The 14,397-nt window shown below is 56.0% G+C and overlaps 4 protein-coding genes across 10 annotated transcripts; 3 read left to right on the top strand and 1 right to left on the bottom strand.

Annotated features, from left to right (window-relative positions):
• On the top strand, nucleotides 1-480 carry KVP17_003590 (uncharacterized protein; the record flags this gene model as incomplete). The annotated part of the gene is made up of 1 exon (XM_068521078.1): nucleotides 1-480. The coding sequence occupies one exon, from the start codon at nucleotides 1-3 to the stop codon at nucleotides 478-480; it is 480 nt and encodes a 159-aa protein (XP_068372893.1).
• Nucleotides 481-677: 197 nt separating this feature from the next.
• On the bottom strand, nucleotides 678-3,591 carry KVP17_003588 (uncharacterized protein; the record flags this gene model as incomplete). Of its 3 annotated transcripts, XM_068521071.1 has the most annotated exons (4): nucleotides 678-1,232; nucleotides 1,261-2,037; nucleotides 2,065-3,546; nucleotides 3,571-3,591. In XM_068521071.1, 4 exons carry the CDS (start codon nucleotides 3,589-3,591, stop codon nucleotides 678-680), a joined length of 2,835 nt encoding a protein of 944 aa, XP_068372886.1. The 3 variants fall into 3 exon arrangements, with proteins under 3 accessions (XP_068372886.1, XP_068372887.1, XP_068372888.1); XM_068521072.1 differs by lacking the exons at nucleotides 2,065-3,546; nucleotides 3,571-3,591 and having other exon boundaries at nucleotides 678-1,214; nucleotides 1,261-1,974; XM_068521073.1 differs by lacking the exons at nucleotides 678-1,232; nucleotides 1,261-2,037; nucleotides 3,571-3,591 and having other exon boundaries at nucleotides 2,053-3,354.
• Nucleotides 3,592-3,816: 225 nt separating this feature from the next.
• KVP17_003591 (uncharacterized protein) lies at nucleotides 3,817-4,720 on the top strand (the record flags this gene model as incomplete). 2 transcript variants are annotated; one of them, XM_068521080.1, is made up of 2 exons in its annotated part: nucleotides 3,817-4,587; nucleotides 4,616-4,720. In XM_068521080.1, the coding sequence occupies 2 exons, from the start codon at nucleotides 3,817-3,819 to the stop codon at nucleotides 4,718-4,720; spliced, it is 876 nt and encodes a 291-aa protein (XP_068372895.1). The 2 variants fall into 2 exon arrangements, with proteins under 2 accessions (XP_068372895.1, XP_068372894.1); XM_068521079.1 differs by having other exon boundaries at nucleotides 3,817-4,674.
• Nucleotides 4,721-5,401: 681 nt separating this feature from the next.
• KVP17_003589 (uncharacterized protein) lies at nucleotides 5,402-14,360 on the top strand (the record flags this gene model as incomplete). 4 transcript variants are annotated; one of them, XM_068521074.1, is made up of 4 exons in its annotated part: nucleotides 5,402-7,182; nucleotides 7,212-7,324; nucleotides 7,366-12,260; nucleotides 12,300-14,360. In XM_068521074.1, 4 exons carry the CDS (start codon nucleotides 5,402-5,404, stop codon nucleotides 14,358-14,360), a joined length of 8,850 nt encoding a protein of 2,949 aa, XP_068372889.1. The 4 variants fall into 4 exon arrangements, with proteins under 4 accessions (XP_068372889.1, XP_068372891.1, XP_068372892.1 ...); XM_068521077.1 differs by lacking the exons at nucleotides 5,402-7,182; nucleotides 12,300-14,360 and having other exon boundaries at nucleotides 7,237-7,324; nucleotides 7,366-12,269; XM_068521076.1 differs by lacking the exons at nucleotides 7,212-7,324; nucleotides 7,366-12,260; nucleotides 12,300-14,360 and having other exon boundaries at nucleotides 5,402-7,186.
• Between the last annotated feature and the right edge of the window lie 37 nt (nucleotides 14,361-14,397).

The raw sequence follows: 14,397 nt of genomic DNA, 5'->3' as shown, positions 1-14,397 counted from the left end.
ATGCACCATGAGTCCGTCGCTGAGGCTCACCCCGGTGACAACGTCGGCTTCAACGTCAAGAGCGTTGCCGTCAAGGATCTTAAGAGAGGATACGTGGCCTCTGACTCTAAGAGCAACCCCGCCTTCGCCGTCGAGAACTTTACCTCGCAAGTCATTGTCCTCAACCATCCCGGTGAAATCAAGAACGGGTACTCTCCCGTTCTCGACGCCCACACTGCGCATATCTGCTGCAAGTTCGCCAACATCCAGGCTAAGATGGACAAGCGAACCGGTAAGGTTCTCGAGGAGAACCCCAAGGTCGTCAAGTCCGGCGATGCCTGTCTGGTCGTCCTTGAGCCCACCAAGCCTCTGTGCGTGGAGCCCCTCCAGGACTTCCCCCCTCTGGGACGATTTGCTGTCCGTGATATGAAGCAGACGGTGGCTGTTGGAATCATCAAGTCCGTTGTGAAGAAGCAGGCCACTGGAGGCAAGAAGAAGTGAGATGCATAAGCATTGTGTAAGAACTCGTTCGTTCGTCGTTTGCAAAGCGCAGATCCAATCTGTCCAAATATTCCCAGTTCCTTCCTGGCTGGATTGGTACTCACTTGCGCCTAGTGCACCTCGTCAGCCCTTACTGACTGGCGTTTACACACAGTGGCACTAGTGCACCCGTCATCGGTCTTGAGATGGTCGTCGCGTCAGATTCTAGACACATGCGATAGCATGCGTACCAGCCAGGAAGGCTGCTCAAAATACGCTACGCGTTCGCCGACCTCTGTTTGGCGATCCAAGATGTGTTTTGCGAGGAACGGCAGCGTCGGGCTGTGTGAAGACGCGCATGCCACGTACTTGCGATAAAGCAACTCGTCACTGATGTGGACACCGAAACTCTGTTGGACAAGAGTGGAAAGGTTGGCTCTCTCTTCAGTCGTCAAGTGGAAAAGGTAACGCTCGCCTGTCAGGTAGTCGCGGAGGTGATCGGTAGAGCTGATTGTGCTGACAAGGCATTTCTCGAGTTCTGCAATAACGGTGGTTCTCAGCCAGTACTCGCGCCTATGATGCTGGTAGCCTTCGCGGAACCGCTCGAAAGACTGATATACCGCATAGTAATACACAGGACACGCAGCCAGAGCGAGGCCGATCACACCTACCACTCCAAGAAGCACCACGCCAGAAAAGTCCCACTGCTGGCACAAGATAGCCACTGCCAGCCTATCCAGCAGAGAGAGTGTCCGCTGGAATGACGCAAATGTCTGTATGGAAGGCAATGCAGTTTCTCACCGAGTCTGCGACCACACGCAGATCCTTCCACATCGACCGTAGCCCCTCTAGCGGGGAGGATGATCCCTTGGGCCCCGAGTTCAGAAGGTTGCTTAATGTCTCCAGCACGACGTCAACTGTGATCTTGGCTTCGTCGACGTCCTCCTGCTCGCCTTCCGAGTCCACATGAGCCTCATCGTGCTTCAGAAGCCCGATCAAATCAGCAGCTTTACTTTTCTTTGGCGGCGCTCCGAGAATGAGGCTGCGGAGGTCCGGCTCCCTGGACTCCACGTCTGATGCTTCTCTCGGACTTTCAGATTTCCTTAGGTTGTCGCACGCTTGGTACGATTCGACTCGAATGACATGTTCAGTCGGCTGCATCCCCCCTACACATGATACCATTAACAGAACATAGAGCTTGTGGAGCCAATCAGTGATTGCGCTCATAAAATGAGCGCAGCCCTCATAAACATCCCACCAGAAGGCTCCAGCAGCGGGAGCACTCTGAAGAAGGCTGCTGTAGATGCCACAGGGAGACCACCAGCTTCGTTGATGAGACAGGCCCTTCATGTGGCACTGGATCTCAGCCTTAAGCAGGCATGCCTCGGCCAGAACGGACAGTTTCGCGTGGTCGCAGCCGCTGTAGTAGACGTAGCGCGTGTCGGGGCTTATCCCTTCGAGTTGCGACGTCCAGGAAGTTGGGAAGAGGTCCACTGGGGCCAAGAGATGGTCCATAGGCGGCAGCAGTAGAAGTAGTACGGGAAATCGCTTCAGCAAGCGAACGAGTCGCTCCTTGGTCTGTGTTTTTGACGTCTATGTCCTTACATATGTTTTCTGCAACAGACCACCAACCGTGATCACCAGCACCAGAACGGAGAGGGGATTGTGTCGCAAAAGAGTGAGAGCGGCAAAAAGTGCACATGCCCAGAGGAATGTCCTTTCCGGTTGCCGCCACGAGAGCACGTATAGCACGCTCTCTCTGAGAGTGAGAATGTTGGCAGCCACCAAAGATAGTTTCTGAACATCCAACGTCAGGCGTTTGGGCTCCATTTCGTCCGTGAGTTCCTCTGGATCGAAGAGGCAGTTGGGGCTGGTCAGCGCACTGGCTGGCATGAATATGAACCACCATGGTCGGGGAAACCTCACAGTCAATGTAATAGAGGAATCGGGAGCGACATCGACTTTATCGAACGCAAGCCCCGTTGGTATCTTGGAGGTCAGGTCGCTCAATCGCAGCGTGATGATTTTAGGTCGTAATGAGGCACATGTAGCTTCAGCCTGGGAGAACACCGACGACCCCAAGTACACTGACCCCTCCGCACACATATCAAACCAATGGAGTGAGTAGTGATCGCCTGGTCCTGAGCTTATCAGTGGAAACGTGGCTCCCTCCCCAAAAAGTTCGAGCTTGTCCTCCGATTCGACGCACACGATATCATTGAGAAGCAGAACACCTGTAGGTTTCTCCACGCAGGCCCACAGCACAGACGGCGACTGAACCCGTAATCCTTTGGCTGCGACGGGCTTCACAGCTCCAAAGGAGCAACCTCCCTCCAGGAGAGTGGCTTCCCCGTGTCTGTCAAATACCTGTGCGTCGAGGAGAGGCTTGGTTTCGGTGTCAGATTCACACGAGTCAGCGACTCCGAAGATTTGGCCATCGATACGCCGCTTGAGCGTCGAGGCCCACGAAGACAACTCCAGCGTCCTTCCTTTCGTCAGCCGTTTGAACGTCTGCTGTAGTCTAGGATGCCCGGAGGACGTCGCCTGCTGGTAACCTACTGGGGCGGGCGGTACACTGGAAGGTATTGAAAAGGTGAGGCAGTGGGTCGTGAGGCGGGAAGTGTGAGGCGGCGCTACTACAGAGTCCCTCTTCTCATCGTCGGTGTGTCCCTCGAAATTATCGGAGCGTAGACTCTGCATCAGGTCCAATTGGCTGGGGGTGGTGTGAGATTTGGTAACCTGCCAAAGGAACTGTTCCCGGCCTGTTGTCAGTGCGATGGTCTTCAGGAGCCAAGGTAACCCATGCAGAGGCGGTCGTATGAGGCAACGACTGTCGGGCGCCAGGTGGTGCAAAAACGAACGAGGAATGGAGCCCCAGACAGCAATCTTCTTCATCAAGCCGTTCCAGTGGCGGGCTTTTACCAGTGAGGGGCTACCAAACAGCATGTTGTGCCCGGGAACCACTAGCGGTGGAGTTTGGGGAAAGGATACGACCCAAGTCCAGTAGGCCTGGAACTTTGGTGTGATCGCGCCGACATGCGACCCATACAGATTCCAATGGCACGAGGCGGTCTCCAGCTTCAGCCCCTAAGTGAGACCAAGACAGCCTACCCACACTGCGCAAGTCCACATGCTTGAAGCTGAAGAGTGTGCAACCTCTGACCGCTAAGAATCGCGCCTGCAGGCGGTTGGTAGTACGCGTGCGCCTGAACAGCCAGCCGCCCTGAAAGAAGTCTAATGGCGGAAGTTGCGTGTCCACAAGCTGAGGAAACGGGTCGTCTCGAGAGTGTCGACGGGACTGGAGAGGGTCCTGTGAGGCCACAAGTGTCATTCGATACTTGAATTTCGCGAAATCGGATGGACGAGGGAAAAAAAAGGACTCTTCAGGCAGCGACGGACATCAACAGCAAACGACAGCGGCTGCAGTCACTGTTGTCAACTGTAAAGAAAAACTCGCAGGAGGTGCTGTCGTGGGAGCAAGCCGAGAAGAGACTGCTGGTGGACTCTTCGCTTCGCGTCGGAGACAGCATCCGTGTACGCTGGAATGTGTTGCCAGTTAGATCGGATACTGAAGAGAGCGACACTGATGGTGCAGGCGAGGAGGGCCAAGGCTCCCCCAGCCCTACGACTGTCACTAGAGGTCCCACTATAACGGTGGAGGGAGTTCATACGTCCAACGAAGGTGTTGATGAGCAAGCCGATCTGCGTATCACTGTCGACGACAGCGACGAGGAGGAGGTTTGGTGGCCTGCTGTCGTCGACTACCATCCCGCCACGTGCCTGGTGGATCCACAGAGCGGCTGCATCTCATCGCAGCCCTGCCGACCCGAAGAAGCCCCTTCCACCACACCCCTGTTCTGTCTGCACTACGAAGCCTTCGGAACGTTCAGTGCAGAGACGTGCCCAGTGACCTTCAATTCCAACCGCTCACTGGTTCACGAAGGGAGCGGCATGTTATCGTACCACTGCGATCGAGTGCACGGCCCGTTCCAGGCCGTGGTTGTGGCGGACCTCGAAGTTGCCTTGGACGTCATTCTGGAAGACGTGATAGCACTTTGTTGCGGTTCGACATTTGACGCCCTCGGCGCCAACGAGAGCGCTGTGGGGGCTTTCACCAGCATCTTCAAGGTGAGCCAATGGTCCAGCATGTACTCAGTCATTCTGCCGGGAGAAGATAAAGAGCGGAAAACATACATTGTCAGAGGAGGACATTGAAGAGTTCAAAAAGCAGTTGACTTCCAAAAAGTCTAATAGGGATTGAGAGCGTAGCACACTACTGCCTCATGCACAGATGTCATTGTGAAGGGCGTCATATTTGTTGTGGCTTCGTCAGCCCAGAATGGTTGAGCGGCAGTCATGCCAGTGATACCCACGTGGGAATGAGCGCGACGCCGTTTCCATGATCCTGCCAACGGCGCAAGTGAAATCACGGATGTCCGAGTTCGGACCGGCCTAGTATCAGCGCTAGTAGTTAAGCAGCACGATTGCAGCCTTCGATGTTTGCCTTCTCGCGGACTAGCACGTTGTTGAAAACCCTGGCAAGGACGTGCATGTTGTAAGGCTTCGTCGTTTGTCGGTCTTTCGAATGACGAGCGGGCAGTGGTCTGCGTTTCAGCAGTTTTAAACACTTGTAGCACCTTCCGCGCTGAGAAGTACCTCTCCTGCTCAGACGACTCTGACTCGGAGACGGCGTGACCAGTAGGCCAGCTGAACACACGGGAGACCATGACGCTATTTTACTATTTACGCGCTCACACATCAACACTTCGGAGGGTTATCCGTGACCTTGCCCACACACAACGGACGCACAGGTCGTCGTAAGCTGTATTATTGAATACCCCACCACTTTATTAATCATTTTTCGGCGTCGATGTCGGACCCTCCTCAAGGAGATGATCAGCAAAACTATCCCCCGTTTTTCCCCTTGATCAGTCCATTCCCAATGAGCCCTTACGCTGTCAGCAAACCTGTGCAGCAGTACAGTCCCTTTGGGAGTATGATGCCTCCTGGGATGCAGCCAGGCTTACAGCCAGGCTTACAGCCAGGCTTGCAGTCGGGAATACAGACCGGGATGTCGACTGGCATACCTATGGGAATTCCGCCGATGCAACCTATGCAGATGCCAGGTGCGCGAGGGGCCTCAGCCCATTTACAGCCACAACAGGTCAGCGTCCATGACGGACCTTTGGGCAGTTTCACATACAACCGGCCGCAGCAGCAACCACCGCAACGCAAGCCCCCCGACGCGAAACGTCCCCCCGACCCCAAGCCGGGCCTGCGCTGGACTGGTGGCTCTCCACAGACCACGACCTCCGCGCCCGACCGGCGGAAATCCTTTCCCACCAAGCCGTTCGTTGACTACGCGGACCCTGCCTTCGACCCGGAGAGCTCACTGGGTTTAGACGAGTGCGGAGCACTTGTTCCGTGTGCGGCGACGCTGCGGAAGCGTTTCGTGCGGAACAAGGGCACGAAGCCGGCTACCTCCACCACAGTGGGGTACCTGCCCAACGATCTGCGCCTACAACCGGATTTGGTGTGCGGAGGATGCTTTGTTCATCAGCGCCCAGTCGAGAATTGTCTCTACGCTGGAGATCGTTTGGTAGAGTGCACGTCGTGCAATGTGCTCACGCACCGCCGCTGCTACGGGGTCTACAACTTCCACGCCCGCGGCGTGGGAGCCTCCAAGCTTCTTAAGTTCCAGTGTGACGCCTGCGCCGCTCCATCACCACCGAGTTGCTTTTTCTGTGGGCAAGGCTCCGGTTTGATGAAGCAAGCGGAAGCACAACCCTACTTCGCCCACGTGTGGTGTGCCTTGTGTCTGCCTAAGCTGGTCACATGGCTCGATATCGCGACTATGTCATTTCAGATCAATCTACCAGTGCCAGAAATGCATGGGGAATGCTTCCTCTGTAAGACCGGCCCCAGCCAGAACGGCGACTGCCTCAACCCCCCCCTCAACTGGTCTGGCGGCCTCGTGGGGTGTCAGCACTCGGAATGCGGCGCTGTCATGCACCCTATGTGCCTACAACAGTACTCAATCCGCGCAGAGCAGGACGGGCATCCCTGGGGAGGGATCAGCTGCCTCGAAGTCAACATGCAGCGCATGTTCCGCCCAGACGACTACCTTGCGTCCCTGACGAAGCCGTCTCCCGATGCCTATGCAGTAGATTGCTACTGCCCGCAGCATGTGATGATGAAGACCTATTGTTTCTGCGATCGGTCTCCAGAGGTGACTCAGACGGAGTTGATGATCCAATGTGATTTCTGTCTGGAGTGGGTCCACCAGTTGTGCCTACAGGATCTGAAGTACTATTTCGATGGCACAACAGCCCCTATTGACCTTGCTTCTCAAGTTAACTTTCTCTGTCCTTTCTGCAGCATTTGGAGGCTGATGTTTCTGACACTAGATCAAGAGTGGAGCGAGCACGTGAGGCCCAGTTTGGATGATTCGGTGGATTTTGCTAAGCCTCAACCGGCGTCTCTGGTAGCCTCTGCCGCCTCGATGTCGTTGATCTCGCGGTACCGCCTCGCCTCGGACACGCAGCGCACCACGACGCCGACGGCAGTGGTCGCCAGTGACTCTCGTCCTGTGGCGCTTCCAGGCAAGGACCCCTTCGTCGACCTTGTCCACGCCCTGTTGGCTTGGGAGCAGGCGGGCATCCGTGTTTTACGGCGGATTCCGGTCTGCGATGTGCTGGTGTTGGCTGCAGCCTGGAGTAGAAGGTGAGTCTTGCAGGCCCACCTTATGGCAGAGTTGCGGATTTGATCTGGGCCGACATGGAGTCTCTTAAGTACAACGATATCACCATCACTGCTGAAGAGGCCCCCAAGGCTGCGAAGAAGATCCAGCTTACTAAGAAAACCGGTACGTGTGTGGTATTAGTGCAATTTTTGACTCTAATCCAGGTGTTACGAGCAAGCTCCCCAACAAGAGGCTACCCAAGGACCGCACTCGGCGAGGCCTTGCCGTCTCGTGTCTGCAGCCGGGAATTCTCAGCATCGACACTCTTCTTCTGTGGATGAAGATAGGACTATGCTTCCCCTTTGAGTTGCCTTTGATGACAGAGCTTCGGAGGCTCTTGGCCTCTGTGCATGGACAGCTCTCTAAATTGTCCCAGGCTCTGCAGATTTGCCCTCCCGAGTTGGGACCTCAAGTGTACGCTTTGTCACCCAACTCTTCATTGGCCTGGCTCTCACACATGAACCTACCAGGCCTCCAACCGCGCCTGGTCAAGAGCAGGGCATGGCCGGGTCGGCTTGGTGCCGTCAATGTGCAAGCTATGATGGCGTGGTTCAAGAAGGAGGGCTCCAGGGTGTGCAGGGCGCTGACCATGGACCTTCGCGGTGACCCTACAGCTCGGCCTAGCCCTTTGGCGTTGCCTGGCCTTGGAGAACCTCTAACCAGCGCTCTAAACGTCTCGAGTCTCTGGTGGTGTAAACGAGTTGACGAGCCGGAAGTGCGCGTAGTCTGCGGGGCGCTGCTGTTCTCCCTCGCGGAGGTGAAGCAGTTGGTGAGAATGTTAGAGAAGCAGTCGGTTATGGAGGAGATCTCGACCGCGGTGTCCTGGGATGACTCCAGGTGCGTCTGGACAACGTCCCTCAGCTGTCAGGCAATCGAGAATATTCTCCAGCGAGCTCCTGATGACGCTGGCAGTGTACCTGCCCTAGAGCATCTTAAGATGACTCAAAGAAACATACAGCGGTTCAGGGATGAGTTACGTTCGCTGAAAACGAAGATTGAGTCTCGAAAGACACCAAAGCTCGATTTGTCCGACCTGGAGCAGTGGCTACAGGCTGCCGCTCGATTACCTGAAGGTTCTCTGAAGTCGGACGAAAAAAAGGTTTTATCCGAGACTCTCGATCGAGGTCGCGAGACTGAGGAACAGCTGCAGGCGGATGTCGCCACCGGGGATCTCCGACAGATTCGAACGACATTGGCGGCTGTCCAACTGTTGCCGTTCACGTCTCTGAAACTGCGCGAGTGTATCGAGCATGTCGGTCATTTGGAGGCATGGAGGCGGGAGTTTCAGCAGTTGTCGGCGCAGATGGTCGCGAACCCGTTGGCTAGCGAAGATCGCAGCACGAAGTTGAAGAAGAAGAGGAAGGAGTCCAAGTATGGCGGGTACGTTGTGCTGTCGGGGCAATCTGGTTTCGTAAGCGACCTCCGGAAGGCGCCAGTTGAGGAGCCTGGGAAGGATAAGCGTTTCACTCAGAATGTCATGATAGACAGTGGAGTGGAGCTGCTCCATAAAGCTGAAGAGATTGCGCTGGCGTCAACTGACGTGGAAACATTACGGGAGTGGATACAGCAATCCTCCGACTGGAGGAAAAGAGCCTCTCAAATTTGCAGCACCGGAGTGGTCGTCCCTGCCGTGGACCGCGGAGACATTGCCTGCCGCCTGGCCACTCTAGCCGAAGAGATTTCCGCGTACCGAGAGGTCCCTTTTGCGGTGGACGACGGCACGCTGTTCGCTGAGCTTTCCAACCTGTACGAGACCTATCGCGCAGTGGAGCTGGAGCTGGACTCGGAGGAGAGGAAGACGGTCACCGAATTGAGCACGATGGTCGCTACCATCGAGGCCTTCTACGGGCAGAAGATTTCTGCGGAGAACTCCGACGTCGATCCGCGCATTAGTGCCATCGTCGTTCGGTGTGAGCGATGCTCGCTGTGGTCGGATCTGGCAGACCAATGCCTTCTTACTATGCATGATATGCGTGCCCTTTGTGATGGTGCCGTCTTGGGCCCCGTTCCCTACTACCCTCGGAGTTTTCCATTCGACGGCGATGACATGGCGGACAACATTGAAAGCCTCCTGCGTACGCTCTATCTGCGAGCGGATGATGCTCCGGCAGTTCGACTTCCGCTTGTGGTTCTGTATCTGGTCCTCTTCCTTCAGATGTCATGCAATCAACGGCAGGGACATGGGGAACTCATCTCGCAGAAGCTTCCATCCCTTCAGCAGTCCATCGAATGTGCGCTGGCTGACTACGTCGCGGACATCGACTGCGCTGCCCAAAAGCTGGGTGCATGCTTCTCGGTTCCGAAAGACTCCTTTGGAATTAAGTTCGCTGAAACTCAGGTGCGCAATGTAGAAGTCGCAGTTATCTCTGCATGGCTTTTGATGGACTTCCCCTCGGCTGCCGCTGCCGTCGAGATCAACACCACAGTGCCCTCACTTGCTGAATCCCTGACTACAAGTGACTCCGGCCTTCAGGCTGCCTCTTTTGTACGTAGCCTCGGGAACTACCTAGAGGAGCATCCCCCCTTCTTCTCGTCCTTGCGCCTGCTAGTGGAAAGCACAACCTGGACCATAAGAGCGGAAAACCTGCTCTCGCGTTCGGAGTTATCGGAACTTCAGGATGCCCAGGACGTTGGACAGCTGCTTTCGGAGCCCCTGGGACCTGGACAGGAGAGTCTGCGATCGGCGCTCTCCGGATTGTGCCAGGATGTGCAACAGTGGCTCCTCCGTCTGCAGACGGTATATACCTTTGACTACCACCCTTCCACCTGGTCCTTATCCTCCATCAATCCGTTGGCCTGCCATCCTGGTGTCCCCGCCGCGGTTTCGGTGCAGATGCCTCCTGCTCGTGTGGACGTCTTGGCAACGAACAACGTAGGCGCCCGCGCGGAGCTGGTTTCGGCGGCCCTAGATATGCGCGTCGCCAGTCCTGGCTCGTCACCTCTGCTCGCGTACAGTCTCGGGGACAGCGACGTGCGCCCATTGATGGGCTGCATTCGAGCGGCTATGGTCAATTTTGCGGCGCCGCTGAGTCCATGCGTCGATTCTCCGATGTCCGACGAGGCCATGGCGTCGTTTCACGCGCTCTCACGCTCGCAGCATGACGAGTTCGATATCATTGTGGCACACAGTCCTCGCCTCCTACGCGAGAACCTTGTTGGGGAGCCCGCCTCTCAGGCGTGCAGTTGTGGAGGGACGTGTCTCATGTGCTGCACCATTGTTGCCATTTTTGGCGCCATCTACCGGCGGAGGTCTCTTCTTTGGCTAGACGACTGCTGCTCTCTGCTGTCTAGTCTTTATTCGAGTGGGGGGTCTGAGGAGCTCTACGAGGATTTGTTAGCGTTGAACATGCGGCTGGACGGCCTAATCGCCTGCATACAAGCCACGCAGGCCCGTTTGCCCACGCTTGCCGACAGGATCGCTGCCTCCGTGCTGCTGGAGAATTGCGACCCTCGGGTGAGCTTAGGTGGATGGCTGGGATTGGAGGGCCTATTACTGGAAATGCTCACTGAGGAGGCCCGGCAGGCACTCTCCGAAACCGTCAACCCAACCACTCTGCCTTTCACTGTTTGGACAAGTCTCTGGTGCCAGCCCCTCGGCGCTCGCGTCTCAAGCGACGGGTTCTGCCTTCCGAGAAACAAATGCTCCAACCCATTTTCTTCGGTGGAGCTCACGCTCTCGCGAGTCGTGTCGTCTGCTATGACGCAGCTGGCAACCTCCAGTGGTGATCTGCAGAGCTTGGCGATGTCACTACTGCCGAGTGAACTATCGAGCACTTCCTTCGCAAAAACAGTGGCCGTGTGGAATGTCGGTTCTGAGGAGTACGTGTTCGAGCTGTCTACTGTGGACGGCGCCATATTCATTCACTTCTTGACTATGGCTATCCTCGTGGCAATCTTCGACAGCAGGGAATTCTCCGCAGAAGGAATTCCAACTGACCCCCCAGAGCTGCCAGAAAAGCTGACGGCCCTCATGACATTCGCACGTTGGCGCGTCCAGGCGGCGTGCTGCTACCTGGACCTAGAGCGATCTCCCTGCCTACCACACGACGTCTTGCAGGCTGAATGTGTCCATGGACGCGAGCTTCTATCGCAATTGCTCAGTGCCGTTGAACAGTCATGTGTCATTACGGAGCTCTTCGGCAATGCGGGAGCACGGCAGCTATGCGAACGGCTGCCCCCTCTGCTATCGCAGTGCTTCGAACTCCAAACATTGGGGTTCCGCCAGTCCCGCACCATTGAGATCCTATCCAATTACGTTCAGAGGGCCACCGAGAAGAAGAAGGTTCCCCTTTCTGAGCTGACGGCCGTGGCCAGCAGAGTCCTTGGTGAATGTGGTGTGCTACATCCCTCCGTGGAGAGTCTACAGCTCTTCCTAGAAGATATGCAGGCCTGGGCGGTTGAGTCCGACACGATTCTTCAGCGGCTGCAAGGCGTTTTGTCTATGGAAAAGGACGGAGACGACGACGGCCATCGCGTGCTGCTGAATACCAACTGGGACGTTTGCCCTGACGCGGTAGTCTCCCGTCTGTCTGTTCTCGCGGTGCGGTCCCGAGAGATGGGGTGCATACTGCGCGAGGATCGGTATGCCTCTCTTGCAGGCCGTATTGTAAATCTGGAGAGGTCCTTGTCGACGATGGGTCAGCAGGTTGACTGTGGAGGGGACCTGACTTTCGATCGCGCATCACAGCATCTGGCTGATATTCTCAGCACATTCGGACTGAGCCGGGTTTCACCCCTTAGCCATCTGGGACCGTTCCTCCCCGAAGAGAGCCGTAGGGTGCTGCTGCGTATGAAGATGACTCTGGAGGCATGGAAGTCCGCGGAGCGCGTGTTCCGAGAGGTCCTGAACACAGACTCGCTTGTGCCCGCTAACATCGAGGACTGGCTGACAACGCTGGCAGCTGCCATGCGAACCCTCATCCCGCCGCTGCCTGACTCGTCTGATCCGCCTTCCACCGGCTACACCCTCACGCAGAAGCATATGCTTATCCTGCTGCGACTCACCTGGAGCGTGGTACTGCGGGCAGCAGTCGTTGTTGGAAACACTAGCGGTTTACAGGTAAGCTAGCAGTAAGGTAGTCCGATCACACTGTTGCAGATGTCCCTGACCACGATTAATACATTGTGGTCGCTTGGCCGCTCTCTCCTGCGTGTGTCGAGTTTGTCAAACGTCTCTTCTCGACAGACTCCCAGCGTATTTTCTGTTTCTTGGGACGCCCTTGCCGAGGCTGAGAAGGCGCTCTGCGGCGACCAGGCTGGCTCCTCCCAGTGGGAGGTAGAGTACCTCAAACTGGTTCGACTGTTGGCCCGTGACTGGATTAACGGCGCCAAGGGTTCTCTGGAAGGGTGGTGTCGCAGGAGGTTCTTCTTGGGCCTGCTGCCAGTGGCAATGCACGAAGAATATGCCCTGCTCCGCACCAAATTCCAGACGCGACAGAGCGTCTTCTTCGAGTTGGTAGTAGAACGCCTCGAAGGATCCGAATCTGGAGATCTGGCTGCAGTAGAAATACAAGAACTGCAAATATTCCATCAGAGGAAGCTTAAGAGTCGCTTTGTTCCTCCCAGAGGTTGCTTCCAGGAGCCTCTACTGTTTTCGACATTCAAAACGGACGGAAAGAGTCAAAAAAAGATATCGGAACTCTTTCCTGAGGAGAATTCGTCTCAAGCCATCGATACCACCTGCTCCCTGTCCCAATCGCTGCTCAGGTCGGTCATCGACGACATCACAACACGCATGGCCCAATCGCCTCAAGCTAAAAGGCCACGAAAGTTAGCGTCCCTAGTGGACACCGAGCAGCTGAAGAACATATACACGCAGAGCGTGCATGATATTCTCGGCGCCTCGTACGCTGCCAGGTCCAACGATTCTAGGAGCAGGGTTGTCGAGCAAGCCAACCAATTTCTGACTGGCCAGGACCTATTCACCTCGGAAGCGCTTGAGGCGGTGTTGCAGGAAGTGAACTCGGCCATACAAACAGCCTTCGATCCCAACGTTACGGTGCCACCCAAGCCAGATGTGCTGCGCAGCCTCGTAGCAGCCCCGGCACCGCCGGCTCCGAGACCAGACACCACCTTGCAGGATGCGGGCTTCCTCTTCAAATCTGAACTGGTGGCCTTCGTGAACGGCCGTACTGGAGCCGCTACCCGTCATGATGTCAGCGTCCCCTTCTGGTTTCTACCCCTGTTTCACCCTGTGTCTGAGGAGCTACGGCACCTATTGTACCAGGTTCCCCAAATGGATTTCGTTCCAGCAGACGTGGTAATGGGCTCTTCTTCCTCAAGAGAGAACTTCGGGAGCGTCACCGCCTCCTCCATGTCTCTGGTTCGCTTCTTGACCGATGTGCTTCAACGACCCGTTGATTTCGGCAGTCCTCCTATATCAAGCGAAGGCCAACTGACACACACAGAGCTTCTGAAATTTGGGCCCTTGCGACTGCCTGGGATTATTTGCAGTGATTGGACCTCCAGACAACCAACGGTGACTAACCTCACGTCTGCGTTCCGGGCTAATCCCATCTGCGTCCCCTGCAGGTGCCAAGGTCCGTGCTCGGAAGCAACCGCTTCCGCCACAGCTGACGAGATATCCGGACAACAGATGTATGTCTGTTGCTTCAGCTATACCCCTCCATGCTCAGCAGTTTCCATACGACTATGGGTGATCCCACCTCTTCCGCCCCCTCCCAGTTCGGCTCCATCGCCGGAATCGTGGCGGTACCACTTTCCCCCTAACGTCCCAAAGAGTGCACAGATGGTGGTGGGAATGTTGGACGTCATCCCCACGGCCGCTGGTAAGCACCACATACACAGCGCCGTACCCCACGGTGTGAAATATATCCCTATGGGAGCTATTAAACAGACCATGACCAACGCGCAAGAGCAAGTGGCAGTTTTGGAGAGGCGTGGGATTCGAGTGCCCTTCAGCAGTCTACGGACGACGTTTCCAGCGCTATCATTCGAGTATTCGTGTGCTTTTGTCAAGCCGGCCCCATCATACACTCCCCCCTCAGTAGTACCCCAAACGACTGTTCCGTCTAGCTCGCCAACGTCACCGCCGTGGAAGTCGCCGCAAGCACGGACAAGGCCGTCGCAAGGTCCCGATGCCTTGAAAACTCTGTTCCGTGGACCCTCGAACACAGCTCCATGGCGCAAGAAAGAGTGATCATGACAAAACTCAGTCATAATCTGCATTTCTGCAT

This window comes from the organism of the source record quoted next, assembly GCF_019968985.1.
Source record: "MAG: Porospora cf. gigantea B chromosome Unknown PgB_NODE_588_length_14397_cov_141.567, whole genome shotgun sequence".
Classification (NCBI taxonomy): domain Eukaryota; phylum Apicomplexa; class Conoidasida; order Eugregarinorida; family Porosporidae; genus Porospora; species Porospora cf. gigantea B.
Note: the sequence above shows the minus strand (reverse complement) of the source record. Positions and strands in the feature narration are given on the sequence as shown.